At 34.6% G+C, this 17,140-nt stretch overlaps 2 protein-coding genes across 2 annotated transcripts in view; both read right to left on the reverse strand.

Moving 5' to 3' along the window:
• LOC105343809 (uncharacterized) overlaps positions 1 to 14,389 on the reverse strand; it is a 79,081-nt gene extending 64,692 nt beyond the window's left edge. Inside the window, exons 1-5 of the mRNA XM_066070673.1 lie at positions 14,331 to 14,389; positions 4,785 to 4,887; positions 4,395 to 4,580; positions 4,279 to 4,308; positions 3,454 to 3,609 (exon numbers count right to left, since the gene is read on the reverse strand). Coding sequence (XP_065926745.1) covers positions 3,454 to 3,609; positions 4,279 to 4,308; positions 4,395 to 4,580; positions 4,785 to 4,880 — 468 coding nt within the window. The 5' untranslated portion in view covers positions 4,881 to 4,887; positions 14,331 to 14,389. The remainder of the gene's footprint in view (positions 1 to 3,453; positions 3,610 to 4,278; positions 4,309 to 4,394; positions 4,581 to 4,784; positions 4,888 to 14,330) is intronic.
• Positions 14,390 to 15,439: 1,050 nt separating this feature from the next.
• On the reverse strand, positions 15,440 to 17,093 carry LOC105324401 (probable E3 ubiquitin-protein ligase RNF144A). The gene is made up of 3 exons (XM_066070678.1): positions 16,937 to 17,093; positions 16,418 to 16,685; positions 15,440 to 16,243 (listed from the first exon to the last, which is right to left on the reverse strand). Exons 1-3 carry the CDS (start codon positions 16,988 to 16,990, stop codon positions 15,621 to 15,623), a joined length of 945 nt encoding a protein of 314 aa, XP_065926750.1. The 5' UTR covers positions 16,991 to 17,093; the 3' UTR covers positions 15,440 to 15,620.
• Positions 17,094 to 17,140: the final 47 nt, after the last annotated feature.

Genomic DNA, 17,140 nt, shown 5'->3' on the forward strand with positions numbered 1-17,140 from the left:
CACAGCTTGTATTTTCACATGTTGTAGAATTAACACATTCATCGCTGATTCTTTCCCAAGGGAGCCTACTTAGGTCTATGCTCTTTTGTTCTTCACTCTCAACATCTTTTACATTATACCAATTTCTGTTATTACCAGAAGCTTTGCCTGCTCTGCCAAGAATTGTTGCCTTTATCCAATTTTCATCCTCCGATCCCATCTTATACTGAATGTTGTCATTTGTTTTTAGTGCAAAACTGCGTTGAGGAGGTAAAGGTAACTTCTGTTCCTCTTTGTTCTCTGACAGGTATTCAGAAACTGTACACTTTTTAAGTTGCTTTTCACTTGCTTTTCCTTGGTGTGGTGTTCTTTCTTTATTTGTGCCTGTAGTTTCAGTGTCTGATATCTTCTCTTCTACTTGAGTACAGCCTGCGGTTGCTTTTTGTAATCTGTTAGGGGACACTCGAACAAAAACTCCCCCATGGCGAACAAAAACAACTTTTCCATCCTGAAACACAACTCTACCAGGTCCAAGCCATCTGTCTCTACCCTCACGCTTGTAGTACACCAAATCTCCATTTTCATAACATTGTTCAGCTGCCCTCACTTTGTTCAGTAATGCCCGTCTGATTCTCTCATCAGCTTCTGCCTCTATGTATGCTCGTCTGGTGCTGTGCAGTAAATTCAGATGTTTAGCAAAAGTCTCACTCACTGTACGGCCTTCTAAAGCTGGTAACTTGTCTGTCATAATGTTGGGTAGATTGGGGTTCCATCCAAACACAAGCTGGTGGCTACTAAAGCCGTTCCACATCTGTAATACATTCCTTGCCATGTTAGCCCAGCACAACAAGCTCTGCTCATTTACATCTTTGTAGTCCTGTTCCAATTTTGTTAGCATCATATCCGTTACGGAGTGCACTCGTTCACACAAGCCGTTCTGAAATGGGCTTTCACCTGCGGATGTGCACACTTTGACGTTCAAAATTGATGCCACTTCTCGCATTTCGTCAGAGTTAAATTCTCCTCCATTATCTGTCATAATTGCACCCATAACACCAAATATCCCTATCCAGTGAGACATGATTTTATCAATGACATCAGTTGTCTTTTTCCTCTGGATAAAAATGGAAATTGTGTATCTGGACCACATGTTAATCAAATGTAAGATCCACTTTCCTCTCCAGTACTTCAGATCCATGGCCACCTTCTCATTAAAGTAAGTCGCCATTGGAAATGACACAACAGGCCGTGAAGGGGTTCTTGCATAGGTCTTGCACACATCACATCTCTCTTCTATTTTTTCAAGATCCTCGTCAAAGTTGTCTCGCCAAGCACCCGCATCCTGTAAGAGGGATACTAGTCGTTTCTTTGGTGGGTGCGCAAACTGTCGGTGCAGTTTTAACAGAGTTGAGTATCTCTTTTTTGGGTCTACATCATCAATCCTGACTGAGCAAACTTCCTCAACAGGTATCATTTCTGCTTTATCTATTGGAATACAATAGTGTCCAGAAGAGGTCACATTAAGGTTCATTGTTTTCCCTAAAATCTCCGCTGTGTCATCCTCTAAGTTCAACTTCACACCAGCAGTTTTCATAGCCGTTCTTGACAACAGCAACGGAATGTCTGAATCAACAACATCAGTTATTATGGTCACATCTTTCCCTGCTATACGAGCTGGAATTGCAAATTCTCCTTCAGATTTCAGACGAGTCCCCCCTCCAAACTTAAACATTTTTCTGCCTTCAGTTTTCTTAACTCTATTTTTGTCCAAACCATTGAGTGAATCGATGTATGTGTTGATCCATGCACTACCACACACAGTACTATTGCAGGCACTGTCTAGGACTGCACAATTTCTAGCTTCCATCCCCAGGTGTCTTATTTCCTTTGGTTGGTAACCTGTAAACAGTACGAATTCTTCTTCTTCAGTTGAACATGCATTTACTTTTGCCATATTTTCCCAACTATGAGGACATGCTGCCATCAGATGTCTATATGACCCGCAAGACTTGCATGTCAACACATTTCCATCTGGTCCTGACGGATTCATACTCTTTTTAACTGCTGAACTGCCTGCACGTGATTGTCCCCCATGCTGACCTCGATAAAAGCCTCGACTTTGGCCACTTTGAAATCCTCTGCCCCGCATCTGCTCACTTCTTCCCCCTCCTCGATAAAATGTGTTGTTCCTCATTCTAGCATATCCAGCTGCCATCAGCGCTTCTTCGTTCTCTGCAAGGAATGCTGGTTCAAGTTTAATGGACATTGGTGTAGAAGAAGAATGTCCTTCACAAGTTTCACCTTTGAATTTTTTAAGGGATTTCTTAGCTTCCTCATACAGAGTTTCTTTATTTTCAAAATTCATTCCTGTCAAAAACAATCATTCTTTCTTCTTTGCTAATTTGTGATCTTTTGAGTAATTTGAATGCTAAAATCTCTGGAGGTAATTTCATATTTTTCTTCTCAATTTTTCTGTATTTAGCATCAAAAATGGAAATGTATTCATTGACAGATTGTCCATCAGACCTTTTAAAATCTTCAAAGTCTTCAAATTTCTCTAAGCTATCTGCTAAATCATCTTTGGCCAAATGTTTGTCCAAAAATTCTATCAATGTTTTCAAACCTGTCTCTTTTTTGAGATCCTCCAAATTCAGCTGATCAAACACTTTTTCTCTTATCTGGGACTCATCATTTTCAGGAAGAGACAATGCTATAGCAACACCTTGTTTCTTTTTATCTAACTCAGTGACCTCTTTCCATGCTAAAAGTTCTTGCTTGAAGAGTTCATAACTTTTGATTTTAGGATTGTACAAAGGGGGGTTGATTTTTGTTGACATCTTCTCAGTCCATTAACACCACTGTTTTTCACATTTATCAAACTCTGAATAACAAGTAATTAATTGTCACACCTCGCTTACACTGTTTCTAACACTAGGAATCACCAATTTTCTTTCAACCACGCTCTGCTACCATTGTTAGACCATGTGCTTTATTCAACTCATTCACTAAAAGTAACTTTACAGGATGAAGAGCTCCCTTAGGGGGAGATAAGTAAAACATAAACAAGAGTTACTTCTCTTGTCATTGCATATTAAGTAAACTAACATGGGATCACACAAAACATTTGGGCAAAATAATTATTGTACTTTGAAAGAAGAAACTGAAAATTTTTAAATGTCAACGTACGTCGCATGACGATGGACGAAAACTGATAGAAATAGTGATTGGGTGACATGATCACGAGACCAAATAAAAAGGACCCTAACATCTAAAACTTCAAAAGGGACTACCAATCAAACTACTTCTTCTTCATATTAAATGTTTGCTTGAATTTATAACAGTTTTCTATACATGTATCTTGGTCGTGCGGCCGATCAATCAGGTCAAATCCTGAGTGAACCGCTGTAACGCCAAGCTGAGGTACAAACTGTCTTAAGAGTATAGATTTTATTTAGTTCCCTTTGTAATTTTTACCTCCATTTCAGATGCATTTTCCAACGCTTTTTTCACAACATCACTTGAGTAGATGAAATCACATCCCTTGACATTACATGGTTGGGGTTTTAAATTGCAGAGGGAAGTTAAACAAGGCTCACACAGCAGATGTTTGCACGGTGCACGATAGATAGCCTGTTGATAAGAATGAATGGATTATGACACAACCGATGGTATTTTGATTGAATTTAATAAATCTAAAAAAGCAGATAGATGGTTTTGACAAGTTTTCATCAGCCAATTGTAGATCTCTCGGGAAGTTTCTGAGGGTCGGCTGAATCGTTTGAATATCCATACATGTAGCTAGGAAATTTGCATAGGATTTGCATAGGACATACAAGTATATTTATTTAATCTTTTTTTGGGGGGGGGGGGGGGGGGGTCCGAACAACGCATTTTTTTCAATTTCAAAAATATGACAACGGCATAATACGTTTAAACACATGTGGATTCGTCTTGGATTTCCAAATTGATCATTTATAAATGCTGTCTGGACCCGAAAAGCGATTTTTGGGGGGGGGGGGGTCCGAACAACGCATTTTTTTCAATTTCAAAAATATGACAACGGCATAATACGTTTAAACACATGTGGATTCGTCTTGGATTTCCAAATTGATCATTTATAAATGCTGTCTGGACCCGAAAAGCGATTTTTTTAATAAATGGTACGCAATCATTTTTTTAGATAAGGTTTCTATTTACATGTATGTGTAACCATTTTTTAACTTTTTCTTTTGGTCTTATAACCTTCATTCATTGCAGATATAATATTTGATAATAATTTTTAGCTAAAGCATCTTTTACCTTTTGGCGAAAGCAACTGGTACAGAAGTTCTACAAAAATAATAATATCAGGACATTAGTTATGGTCGTGATCTTATTTATTTATTCAGTCAGAAAAAATCATTACAGTAACTTACAAATTTTGTTTGTTTCTTCAGAAAATCCTGATATGTCACATAATAAACTATGCGATATTCACTCGTGTTTTTATGTAAGCATCCTGGACACAAAATATCAGAATTTGCTGTGGAATTTTCATGCAGGCTTTTAAAAAGACAACCTCCACAAGCAGAATGGCCGCAAAAGAAAAATTTGAAAAAAACCTGCAAAATGATTTCAATTTCAGTTTAAACATATTGAATGCATAAGCTGACGTGGTAAGTGCTGAAATGAAAATAACCTTTTCCTTGTGAGATAGAGAGAGAGATAGAGAGAGAGAGAGAAGGATTTTCCATCTGATTTTACCTTGACTCTTCATATTCTTTTTTAGAAAATTTTGTTTATACACATGTATCTAGGGGCTATACCTCTCCTTTACATCCGTTTTCTGCACAGCAAACTTGCAATGACGACCATACTTCAAGGAAGCTAGTCTGTATCAAACTGCATTTGCTGTATGCCATTTTACTACTACAATATTAAAGATGCATTAATGATCAACGTGATCAGTTTCAAATACTCGCAACTTACATTTTAGATATTTCAGAAAAAAGATAGATACAGAATCATCAGCCGCTTGAAAACATTTGATTTCAATTTATTATAGCATAGTCCAACAAAACAATAAAGAAACTGTTAAGTTATATTTGTTGGACTACTTATCATGCAATAATTCCTCTATCTGGAAATGAAACGGTGGTTTCAATTCCAGAAACAGTCATTATTGTAGCAAAACTTTTGTGACATTCACACTTTAATGAGATAAAGAGGTATGTAGGTTTATGTTTCTGCGCATTAAATTGTGAACAGGGGTTGTTTTTGAGATTTTCTTTATGCAAATAATGTTAACACTTATGATATTGGTTAATCTCAAAGCCTTTTGATTGGCTAATATATACAATCCATTCCATGGATCTTTTGTATGCATATGTATGGAACGCCTCAACTGCCTTATGTAGATAGTCTTCATAATATGATGATACTTTAACATTACGTACTGATACTTCAATATTACATGATGGTACTTCCACATTACATGATGGTACTTCAACATTTCATGCTATTACTTTTACATTACATGATGGTATTTCAACATTACATGCAGATACTTTAACATTACGTGATGGTACTTCAACATTACATGATGGTACTTCAACATTACATGCTGATACTTTAACATTACATGATGGTACTTCAACATTACAAGCTAATACTTTAACATTACATGATGGTACTTTAACATTACGTGCTGATACTTCAACATTACATGATAGCCATGGTACTTTAACATTATGGTCTGATATTTCAACATTACGTGATGGTACTTTAACATTACGTGTTGATACCCTAACATTACATGTTCATGCTGAAACTTCTTTAATATTATATGATACTTTGACATTACATGTTGATACTTCAACGTAATGTTAAGTACCATGGCCATCATGTGATGTTGAAGTATCGGCACATAATGTTAAAGTAAGTAAGTAAAAAAAAAATGTTGGCACTGAAGAAGTACACAGTACAGCTCATAAGAGAGGTACTCTACTGAATGAAAATAATGTCGGAACAAACAGGATTTGTTTGGGTGCAATGAATTCAGGCATTTGACAACCACACATACAGCTTATAAGATCATGGCCCCATTCATGCAAAGGATAGAGCACTGCATTTAGTGCTGTTGAGTCTGATTTTAGCAGTAACTGTACTGTTGAACAAATCAGTGCATACATTGCCCATTCCTACATGTGGATCTCCAGGGAGAGCCCATCAATTCCCATAAGTCTAATCTAACATAAATGACAGAAGTCTTTGTTTAGGTTCTATTAATATATTTTTAGCAGTCTACTCTGATCGAGCGCCAAAAGATTGGGTTCTGAATGCACATTTTAAGACCAAAAATCCCCTTTGGGACTTTTGTTCCCCCTGATTTTTATGCGCTGAGCCCCAATGGTCTCACCAAGCAACTATTTTTTAAAAATTAAAATAACCCTTTCAAAAGTCACTTATTTAATTAATCAAATAGTAGCATTTGTTGAGTATCTAGATCTAAATTAGTCTCAGTGTACCTTAATCCTATCTGAAACACAGAAACAGCCCAGTCTTAAAAACTTTACAGCATATATACTCTAAACCTCTACAAAGGAAAATTGTTATGATGTGTTTTAAGTCATAAAGTGGAGGTTTTTGGCGTTCTATCGATGTGTGTAGATTAGAAATCACCAACAATGAGCCTTTGTGTCCGGCACCTCTTATTTTGCTGTCAATGGCGCATACAAAATTAACCCAGATTTCCTCTGAAATTTCGTAGAACATCAAACAGCGACCCGATTATTGTGTATCGGACCGTCCAAACTGGCCCAAAATTATACAGCAGCTTATCCAGAAAGTTGGTTTTATCGTCGTAAACCAAAAAAGCTTCTATGTAATACGAATTTTGTGTAAAATGAGTTATTTAGACGCTTGTATGGTATACAGAATCTATAAAAATTATGCCCCTAAAACGCCAATATTAAAGTGAAACATGAATTTAGCTATGATTCAGCACCCGAATTAGTTTTATTAGAACCCGACAATGCTAATTTATATGAAAATGCACGCCAATTCTTTAAAATTGAATAATATAACGGCAGTTTTTCAACCCCTCCCCCAAAAGGCAGGGTTTCCTAAACTTGTACATGTATATATTCTCGGGTGGTCATGATATAAACAAGTTTGCTATGTCTTGTGAATAGACATGAATATTTGCATAAATTAGAACCAAGAAAATCATTCAAAATTAACTCGCCGTGAAATTACATACAGTATAACTTTGAACATATTTTCATAAATCAGAGGCTACCGCGAGCACCATGGTTTTAATAATCGCTCATAACTTTTTGATATAGCTACAGAATTCAGTAAAACTTTCCACATGTGTTCCACAATAAATGTTTTTGTGTTTTCAGATTTTATTTTTGCGAGTGTAAAATAATAGATTACTTAGGTATCACAACACTATTTTTTCGAAGGTTCACGTCAAAACATGGCTGAGTGAAAATAATTCCCGAATTCCCCTTCGTTTTTAGGAGTTTTCCGCCAGCGACAGGGACTGTACTTTTTTATGAGATAAAAAAACAACGTGTAAAATGCCTGATTTTCCCACCTTTGTAAAAATACGAGGTCACTTGAATTGTTGATGCCAGTTGTTTAGGCAGGGGGGGGGGGGGGTGAAAGGGCTCGGACATGATTTTCAAGCACATGTGTAACTTTGATGTAAACAAACTCTCGTGCCTTTGTGGATGGCTGTGTGTTTTTTGCTACTAAATTGATTAGAAACAATTGTTTTAAAAGTTGTAAAGAGGAATTTTCCCAGAAGTTTGTTTTAAACTTGCTACCCGTATCTAAAGTTGCGTCATTTTGGTAAGAATATATAGTAAAATTAATAGTGTTGTGCAACCTGAGGCATTTACGTGTTCAGAGTTTTAGCGTATTTCGATCCCGAGGCGACGTCTCCCTATTTTTAGAACCCCCGCATAATGAAGTACCATCATGTAATGAAGAAGTATCAGCATATAATATTAAAGTATCAGCACGTAATGTTAAAGTACCATCATGTAATGTTGAAGTATCAGCACGTAATGTTAAAGTACCATCATGTAATGTTGAAGTATCAGCACGTAATGTTAAAGTACCATCATGTAATGTTGAAGTATCAGCACGTAATGTTAAAGTACCATCATGTAATGTTGAAGTATCAGCACGTAATGTTAAAGTACCATTATAAAGGCAGATGATTAGAAGCTAACATATGGAACGCCTCAACTGCCTTATGTAGATAGTCTTCATACATGTAATATGATGATACTTTAACATTACATACTGTCTTATACTTCAACATTACATGATGGTACTTCAACATTACATGATGGTACTTCAATATTACATGCTGATACTTTAACATTACATGGTGGTACTTCAACATTACATGATGGTACTTCAACATTTCATGCTATTACTTTTACATTACATGATGGTATTTCAACATTACATGATGGTATTTCAACATTACGTGCTGATACTTTAACATTACATGATGGTATTGTAACATTATGTGCTGATACTTCAACATTACATGATGGCCATGGTACTTTAACATTACGTGCTGGTATTTCAATATCACATGATGGTACTTTAACATTACGTGCTGATACTTTAACATTACATGGTCATGCTGAAACTTCTTTAATACATAATACTTTAAAATGGACACCTTCATTATATTTGTAAGAACCTGCGCCGAAATCTTTCTGTGTCAAACTACTCCAGAGTCGTCCTTGTTTAGGCGCCTTCAAATTAGATGTCAATTTTATAAGTACGTTTTATGTCGTAGGTTGATGTTTTAATCCTGCAAGGGGGCGCCTTCAATTGGCATTGTTTTACCACTTTTTAGTCAGGCCTATTTGTTTTGGCGCTTCTACGCCATTAAACAGAGACACTTTACTGTTCAAGGGACTTTTAAGGGAATCAGAGTACGAGCAATCATCCAGCAGATCCCAGTGCACGCACATAGCATCATTTATTGTGAAGGGTGCAAACCTACCACTCAATCTCGACAAGTAAATAAAAAAGGGGGGGGGGGGTCAGTTACCCCGTATTTTAAAATGTTTTATCAATTAATCTACATATGATCGAATTTCCATAGTTACATATGTGTTTTCACCTTGTTTAAAAAATAAAATATCAGTTTTTAAAAACTTCTTTTAATGTTATGATTTATGTAAGTTTCCGCAAAAGGTGTGTCGGTTAAAAAGAGAGTAATTAAAGTTTATTTTGCTTCAGGAAGCATTTGCAGTGCTTATATTGCTTAATTTCAGTAACTTAGCGCATCTGCCAAAATACATTTAAAAAAACTGTTGGCACTGAAGAAGTACACAGTACAGCTCATAAGAGAGGATCTCTACTGAATAAAAATAATGTCGGAACAAATAAGATTGTTTGGGTGCAATGTATTCAGGCATGTGACAACCACACATACAGCTTATAAGATCATGGCCCCATTCATGCAAAGGATAGAGCACTGCATTTAGTGCTGTTGAATCTGATTTTAGCAGTAACTGTACTGTTGAACAAATCAGTGCGTACATTGCCCACTCCTACATGTGGATCTCCAGGGAGAGCCCATCAATCCCCATAAGTCTAATCTAACATAAATGACAGAAGTCTTTGTTTAGGTGCTATTAATATATTTTAATATATTAATAAATATAATATATTTTTAATGGTCTCACCAAGCAACTATTTTTTAAAAATTAAAATAACCCTTTCAAAAGACCCTTAATCAAATAGTAGCATTTGTTGAGTATCTAGATCTAAATTAGTCTCAGTGAACCTTAGTCCTATCTGAAAAAGAGAAACAGCCCAGTCTTAAAAACTTAACAGCATACTTTATACCTCTACAGGCATTTACGTGTTCTGAGTTTTAGCGTATTTCGATCCCGAGGCGACGCCTCCCTATTTTTGAACTACCGCATAGTGACGTACCTTCATGTAATGAAGAGGTATCAGCATATACTGTTAAAGTATCAGCACGTACTGTTTAAGTACCATCATGTAATGTTAAAGTACCATCATGTAATGTTGAAGTATCAGCATGTCATATTGAAGTATCATCATATTATGGAGATTATCTACATAAGCAGTTGAGGCGTTCCATACTAACATTTGATACAAATAATGTTTGTGATCTGTTTAATTGTTCTTACTTTGAGCTTTGGTCATCTGTGCAAGCTCAAGGTCACTATTAGAAAAATGACGCGTTCGTTATTTTCCAATACAGAAATTCTTGAGTTATTATATTTTCTTAGTTGCCAGGGGTTTACTTTTTGAGCTTGCGAGTACCTCTAGTTTAATTTTTGGTTATGATAAGTGTGTTAAGTGATTTATAACATTTGAATTTTTTAACGCTTCAGTAAAAAGAAGATAAAATTAATACATAAACATATTAAAAGTTGTCAATTGCGAATAAGACACTTGCATAAAAAATTATATTCATACATGCTGTTGATTATGATTTATCAACCATATATCGTTGGGTTATAACTTTGGTTTTGTTCATTCTGTGTGGTTTATAATGTTAATATGTAGTATTCGAAAATTATTAAGATTATTGCAGAGACGCCACTGAATAAGTATTATAAGTATTCTATTTTTTTTTTATATTAGTGATTCAGCTACACCCCAATTCAAGAGGACGTATTTTTAGATTGATAGACGCGCATACATTACTAGTTAAACGACACAAACTTTGTATATTTTTTTATTCATAGGCTTTTATTTATTTTGACCTTGTTCAGGAGGCTGAGTATTCAAGAAATTAACCGTAAAATCTTTCTATAATTTAGTAAAGAACAACTCCAAATATTTAAGCTTTGAAATTGGAATATTTTGCAATAGAGGTCTTCTTGTAAAGAAAATAAATATGGTTTATATATGACCATGATCATTTAGCCCTTTTAAAATTGTACATTAACTATAAGGAGGTTGGTTGTTCAACACATCATTTTTTGGACTCGCACTAAAATATGGTTCATTTATTTGGGACGGCTGCTCAATATTTGGCAATTAGAAAGTCAGATTATTTCTTAGGGAAGTGCAAGAATATTTATATGTTCTTAATAAAAAAAAATGTTAACAAAATTTGTATGAACTAGATGATATCCCGCGAAAGCGCGGAAAATATCACTTTACACAATAATGGGCTTTGTTTGTTGAAGCAGATTTTTTTATCTTCATAAACTATGTCCGATTTTTTTCTTTACATATTTTTTTTTAATTGAAATAAAAAACAACTGGCTGAATATTTAGAGAGCTGGGGTCAGAAATTGAAATCTAAAATAAAATTGATAATACATGAATGTCGCCTAAGTTCTTTTTATTTCTGCTTAAGGATCCTTGACACCCCGTGACTTCTAATTTTTTTTTATGAAAGTACGTCACAACATGGATTTTAGCGCATTTTGAAACAGTATATACCACCAAATTATGTTGTGTATCGCTGTGGGGTGTTGCCTAGGTCTACCAACCCGAGTTCGAATACTGCAGGGATTTTTTATTTTCATGAACAGCGGTAAAATTTTAAAAGTTGATTTGTTCCCAAAAAGTGTTATTTTTTGGTTCATTTTAAGTCGAGCTCATGCTATAAATCCATATTATGATTAATTTAGAAGATTGAGCTTGTAGGCAGAACTTTTCCCAGGGGCTCGTAGCATTAAAGATGCTAAGATTTTGACCTAAGTATGGTCATAAGCGGAATCTTAAGACCTAAATAAGTCATACATAAGTATGTCTTATACCGTAATATGAAGCAAACTTAGCAATGTCTTAGCTAAGTCATGCTTATATTAGAAATTTAAAACGAATTGTTCATTTCTTTTATCGAATTTGAACGTATTGGTAATAAATCGTTGTCTTAGGATGATATCATCTTTATTTATAGATACAAGTGCTTGGTATTTTTTGGTAGAAGTAAATGTACAGACACAAAAATTAAAGGTGGCATGAGTGTAAATATATGTATCTAAAATTCTTTAAAAACTCAAAGCAATGGATCTCAGGCAATGCATTCAGTCTATTGTTGTTACTTGTTTGTTTTGATGAATATTCACTAGTCGTTCTCGAAGACTGCCGTTGGCGTAATATTGCGATGCCGTTAAAACTTGATAGAATAATATAGTGGATTTCTTTTTATCGTTTGTTCTACATCTTACCTCACCAATATGGTAATTTCCCTACTCTGAGAATAGTTTCTTCATTAAGTCAATGTATTGAATTGAGACAATCGTCGTCTTTAAAATCACTGAGGGGTTTCATCTAAAAACGTCCTTTTCATAATTTCTCAGGGTTTGCGAGTTTACATAATTATATAGTCGCAAGAACTTCTTGTATACTGACCATTACGTGTTTACAACCTATTCAGCAGCCCACTTGCATACTATGTGAAATATGTTACAGCTTGTTATGACCATTGATAATGTTTATATCAATTAAACCAGAACTCTGATATTGTTGAATATCAAGATATTAATTTTGTTTGAAATATGTTATAAATACTGTTACAGTAACACTGTATTTACATGCTGACTTGAAACTTCTATATTTGTGTAAAACAGACTTAGGATAAACTTAAGCCACCTCTATCGGCCGCCTAAGTTTTTGGTAAATTGTCCTAGCTAAGCACTCTTCTAGTTACGGACTTAAGACTAAGAATGTACTTAAGTCGTATTTAAGCACTGTCTAAGACTTAAGTATCCTTTATGATATGAGTCCCAGGTGTGTGAAGGACCCTTAAACTACGTACTGAAAAAAAAAATACATTTTACTTTTCTTCGGCTTTTTTCTGTATACAGTTTATCTATTGCAACTGAGAACATTATTATTATTATATGCTTGCATTATCTTTTGTATTAAACGTTAACCCTTAATCGCTTGTACATGTATATTCATGCATATGGATTTTTATTTCAAAACGGTTGTACAGTGGGTTGTATCTCTTTTCTGAATTTTATTCTTTAGATCAAAATTCACTTTAATTTTGAACAATGCACCGATTATATTATTAGTTTTGTTTTATTCATTAGGGCCATTAGTATCATACATACATACAGGCACGCGTACACCCCCCCCCCCCCACACACACACACACACACGTGCCCGTTTTATGTGTACATGTACATCAGTGGTAGAGTTTTCAACACAATCTGTTTATGGTTCACAAATTAATAAATATGGGTTACTACAAATCTGTCAGTGGTATAAAAATGTATGTCATATAAAAACGCAAGTGCGTGCAGATTTATTTGAACCAAACTTGTGTGAGTCAAGGCACTGCTCGATGCATGATGAACTCGCCATACACTTTCCGTCCCAATTATTCAACATTTGTCAAGTTTTAATTTCGATGTATACTCTAAATAACGTCCCGGTAACTATATTCAACTCTTTACGTAATCATTCAAAAATATTTCTTTATAAGTAGGCTAAATATTTTAATGCAAACTCCCACTGATTTTGATCCGCCAAAAAGTATCCACAACCTCACTCTTATTGGTTAATCGAAAATGAAAGTAGGTTCTTGATTAACTAGTTATCAGGTAAAATTCAGTTATAGTTTATGGACACCATCTAACATATTTTGAAATACTAATAGTGTAAGCAGTTCTCTGGTATTTGCATTTTGTAGTTTATTGAAAAATGTCAATATAAAGGAATAGATGTATATGATTAAAAACAACTAATTTTTTAAAAATTATGAAATTCTCGATCGATCGCCCCCTCATTCGTAGGTTTTGTGTTTTGAGGGTAACGTCAAACAAAGATTTTTTATGTAGGCAGCTAAATATGTATTCTGAGATTATTTCAGATCTACTCATCAAGTTAATTACAGCTATAAAAGCTCTACTAATTAAATCATCCTAACACTATGGGGAAAAACCCACAGTAGGTATTTGGGAAAAAAACATTAACTAATAGAAGATTATAAAATGTGTCCATGAGACTTGTTTTTGTTTGTTGTTCTTGTTTCATGTCCAAATTTACGATGACTTTGAGCTACCGTGTGTATTTAGCATGGAACTTAACAGACGGAGAAAACATTAAAGTAAGATCGGGAATGCCTAACTGACATTGCACTGACAAGACATATTATGTGACAAAAAATGGCATGATACTAGCTAAAAATACACAAAAAACGGTGGTTTAAACAAGAAAAGTTATGGATCATTTGTGAGCGCTTACGTTATATAAATCGTTTAAATTTATCTTTCAAATTGTCATGAATAACTTTAATAAATCCTGACCTATTAATGTAGCTCAATTATTGATGAAAATAAACATTTTAGATTAGAATGTTATATAAGAAAGTATAAAGAAAGTACCTTGGACGAAATCCATAAGAGAAGTGCACGTACCAATGCTTGTAAATCCCTAAACAAGATGAAAGGAAGGAACTTACTGTGACTCGAAAATAAAACGTAAGTAGAATTTCCAACTAAGTCTAAAAGAAAAGTATTGACCTCAATAATGAATGTGCGTTTCCTACGAATTGAAACTGAAAACATTACACTTGTCCATTTGATCTGTAATCGTTACAAACATATATTTTATAAATGTAATGCTTAATGATTTTATTGTGATTTTTTAAAAGTACAAAGTGACTTCAGTTTTGTGAAATGAGCAGTGAGCGGCCAATGCGCTAACCACTGTGCCATCTAGGCAAGACAAACATTTTGCTTTTGATGACGAAGGGAAACTAGCGCGCTGGTCGCTAACTACACGTTCGTTTGAGGTACATATGGAATACAGTTAAACGACAGTTTGGGAGGATCGGGACGATACACATTGCATAGATATATACATATAATAAGCAGAACACACACACACACAAACACACACACAAAACGTAAGCAAAATATTTTATGGTATACAACCTACTTATAAATATGACATATGTACATATGATTAGGCAGTGCCTTGTCTTCGTAAAGTGACCTACATGTTACTGATAAAAATATTTCTTTAGTTCTACAGGGTTTATTGTTTATTGAACTCTGTGTAGAGGATAATCTGTGTAATGCATATGTGCATAAAGTGTACGGCATATCTATGAGTAAATTTTTAATCTTGAAGTTGAATTTTACTTTATGTGGATATAAAAATTTACTAGATGGATGTCTTAGTAAATACTTGGGTTATACTAAAGTAGGATTGGTTTTGCTAGAGAAGTATATATTAATAATTAGAACCACACCTATCAAAATTACCCTTTGGCTGATTTATTTATTAATTAATTTAATTTTTTTTTTTTTGGGGGGGGGGGGGGTTATTTTTAAAATCATTGCTTTTTCACATGTGAATTTGTAGTCTAAAGGTTCACACCTTAGAAATTTGACAAATATATATTCGGTTCTTTTGCGTTGATTGCCCTTTGATGGGGCTATCTATACTTCCAGCAATATTTTGCAGAATATAATAGAAAACATCAGTACTATTTTATGTATAATTTATTTAACATTTAAACATGCATTCTAACAGTATTTTTTACATATTTATTTAGACAAAGAAAACGTGAATTTCCAACTGTCATATGCAATACTTTCTGCTTGCTTACCATCAAAGTCAGTTTACATGTTATATTACATCACATCTTAAAAACTAGATGGTGTTGATCATGATTGTACGTTTTGTACTGGTGCAACGGAACACTTTCTGCTATACCCACTGCATTGTAAAGTTCCGTTCAAACAAGGTTTAAGACAAGAAAAACAAAATTTAAACTTGCATTTTATACATGTCATTTCTTTACACATGCTGTCGTGTTCAATCAATGATCGACAGTTTGGGCACATTCGTTTTGATGGAACCCCCTCAATATGCGAGTAATCTAATTTCTTTAAGGGAGCCTCATTAAGAATTCTTTGAAAAGCTTCAAGCTCAGCATTGCTGCAACGGTGATTTGGATACCAAAGCGATTTACAGTCCCAGCAAAAATTGAATTCTTTTCCTTCAGATTTACTGCAAAATACGCAGTTCACTTGTGCGTTACCTTCAGCTTGCCTCTGGCAAAAACTACCACAACTTGGACAACTGGAAGTGGGAGTGTCTTCTTTGTTGATCGCATTCAAAGAAATTCGATATTCAAAAAAGATTTGCTCGTCTTCAGTCATGTCTGCTTTTCGAATGATTTCCTGCATTCTCCATTCAGAACCACATCCTTCTGCCGGACAACGTATTGCATTGACCGTTTTTGTCATTAATTCCAACTTCATAAATCCAAAAAGGCTGTCAGCAGCTGTAAAAACAAACAAAAGTTTTACCGTCAATACTTTAAATGAATGCTGGAGAAAACGTACCCAAGATCAAAAGTACCGAGGTGAAAACCTTTCCAATTACTAAGGTACATTTTCTCTTTGAAAATCATAAATAATACTGGGGTATAATCGATTAAAGGAAATTATTTTCTTACATAATGCATGGCCACATGACATCTTTAGACGCGGCTCATCTTCTGAATCGTCAAGCGTGAGCATATCTGGTTCTTCTGTGTTAAGGTATGAGGGAAACTGTCTGTTTTCATTTCCAAACATCACCTGGAGTGGTAATTTCAATCCAGATAGGGGCCGGTCATCTTCATAGATTATCCCGTCCTCCATATCAACGATACTTACAGAATATTGAGAGATACCGCTTTGGCGGGCAATGTTCTTTTTTGCATCAAGGATGGAAAGGCAGTCCTAAATATTTAACAACCAATCGATAGCTTTAAATTACGGATAATTATAAGTGAAGTCTAGACTTTGACCACGGATGAAGAATATATTAATACATGTACGTGTATCAAATTTTCACTTTAATAGTTTTAACATCTTCTTTAAACTGACTCGTTTAAGAATATAGATTTATTCATTAGTGCTTAAAATTCTATTATATAAAAACTGTTATATACGGTAATTTGATATTTTCTACTAAAAGTACTTATCGTTACCCATGTTATATTAGATGGATATCCCGACGAAAGTCGCTGAAACTGCATCTTCATGTAACGTTAGCCCGGTACGAATCGTTATTGCAGACCGAAAACGAAAGTCGTTTTAAAGTAAACTATATAAATATCACCAGCAAATTATTTCTACAAAAAGGTCTATTTATATCACATGAATCATTTTCAGAAAACTGGAAAAAATATTTA

The sequence above is a fragment of the Magallana gigas genome, chromosome 9 (genome assembly GCF_963853765.1).
Source record: "Magallana gigas chromosome 9, xbMagGiga1.1, whole genome shotgun sequence".
Taxonomy (NCBI): domain Eukaryota; kingdom Metazoa; phylum Mollusca; class Bivalvia; order Ostreida; family Ostreidae; genus Magallana; species Magallana gigas.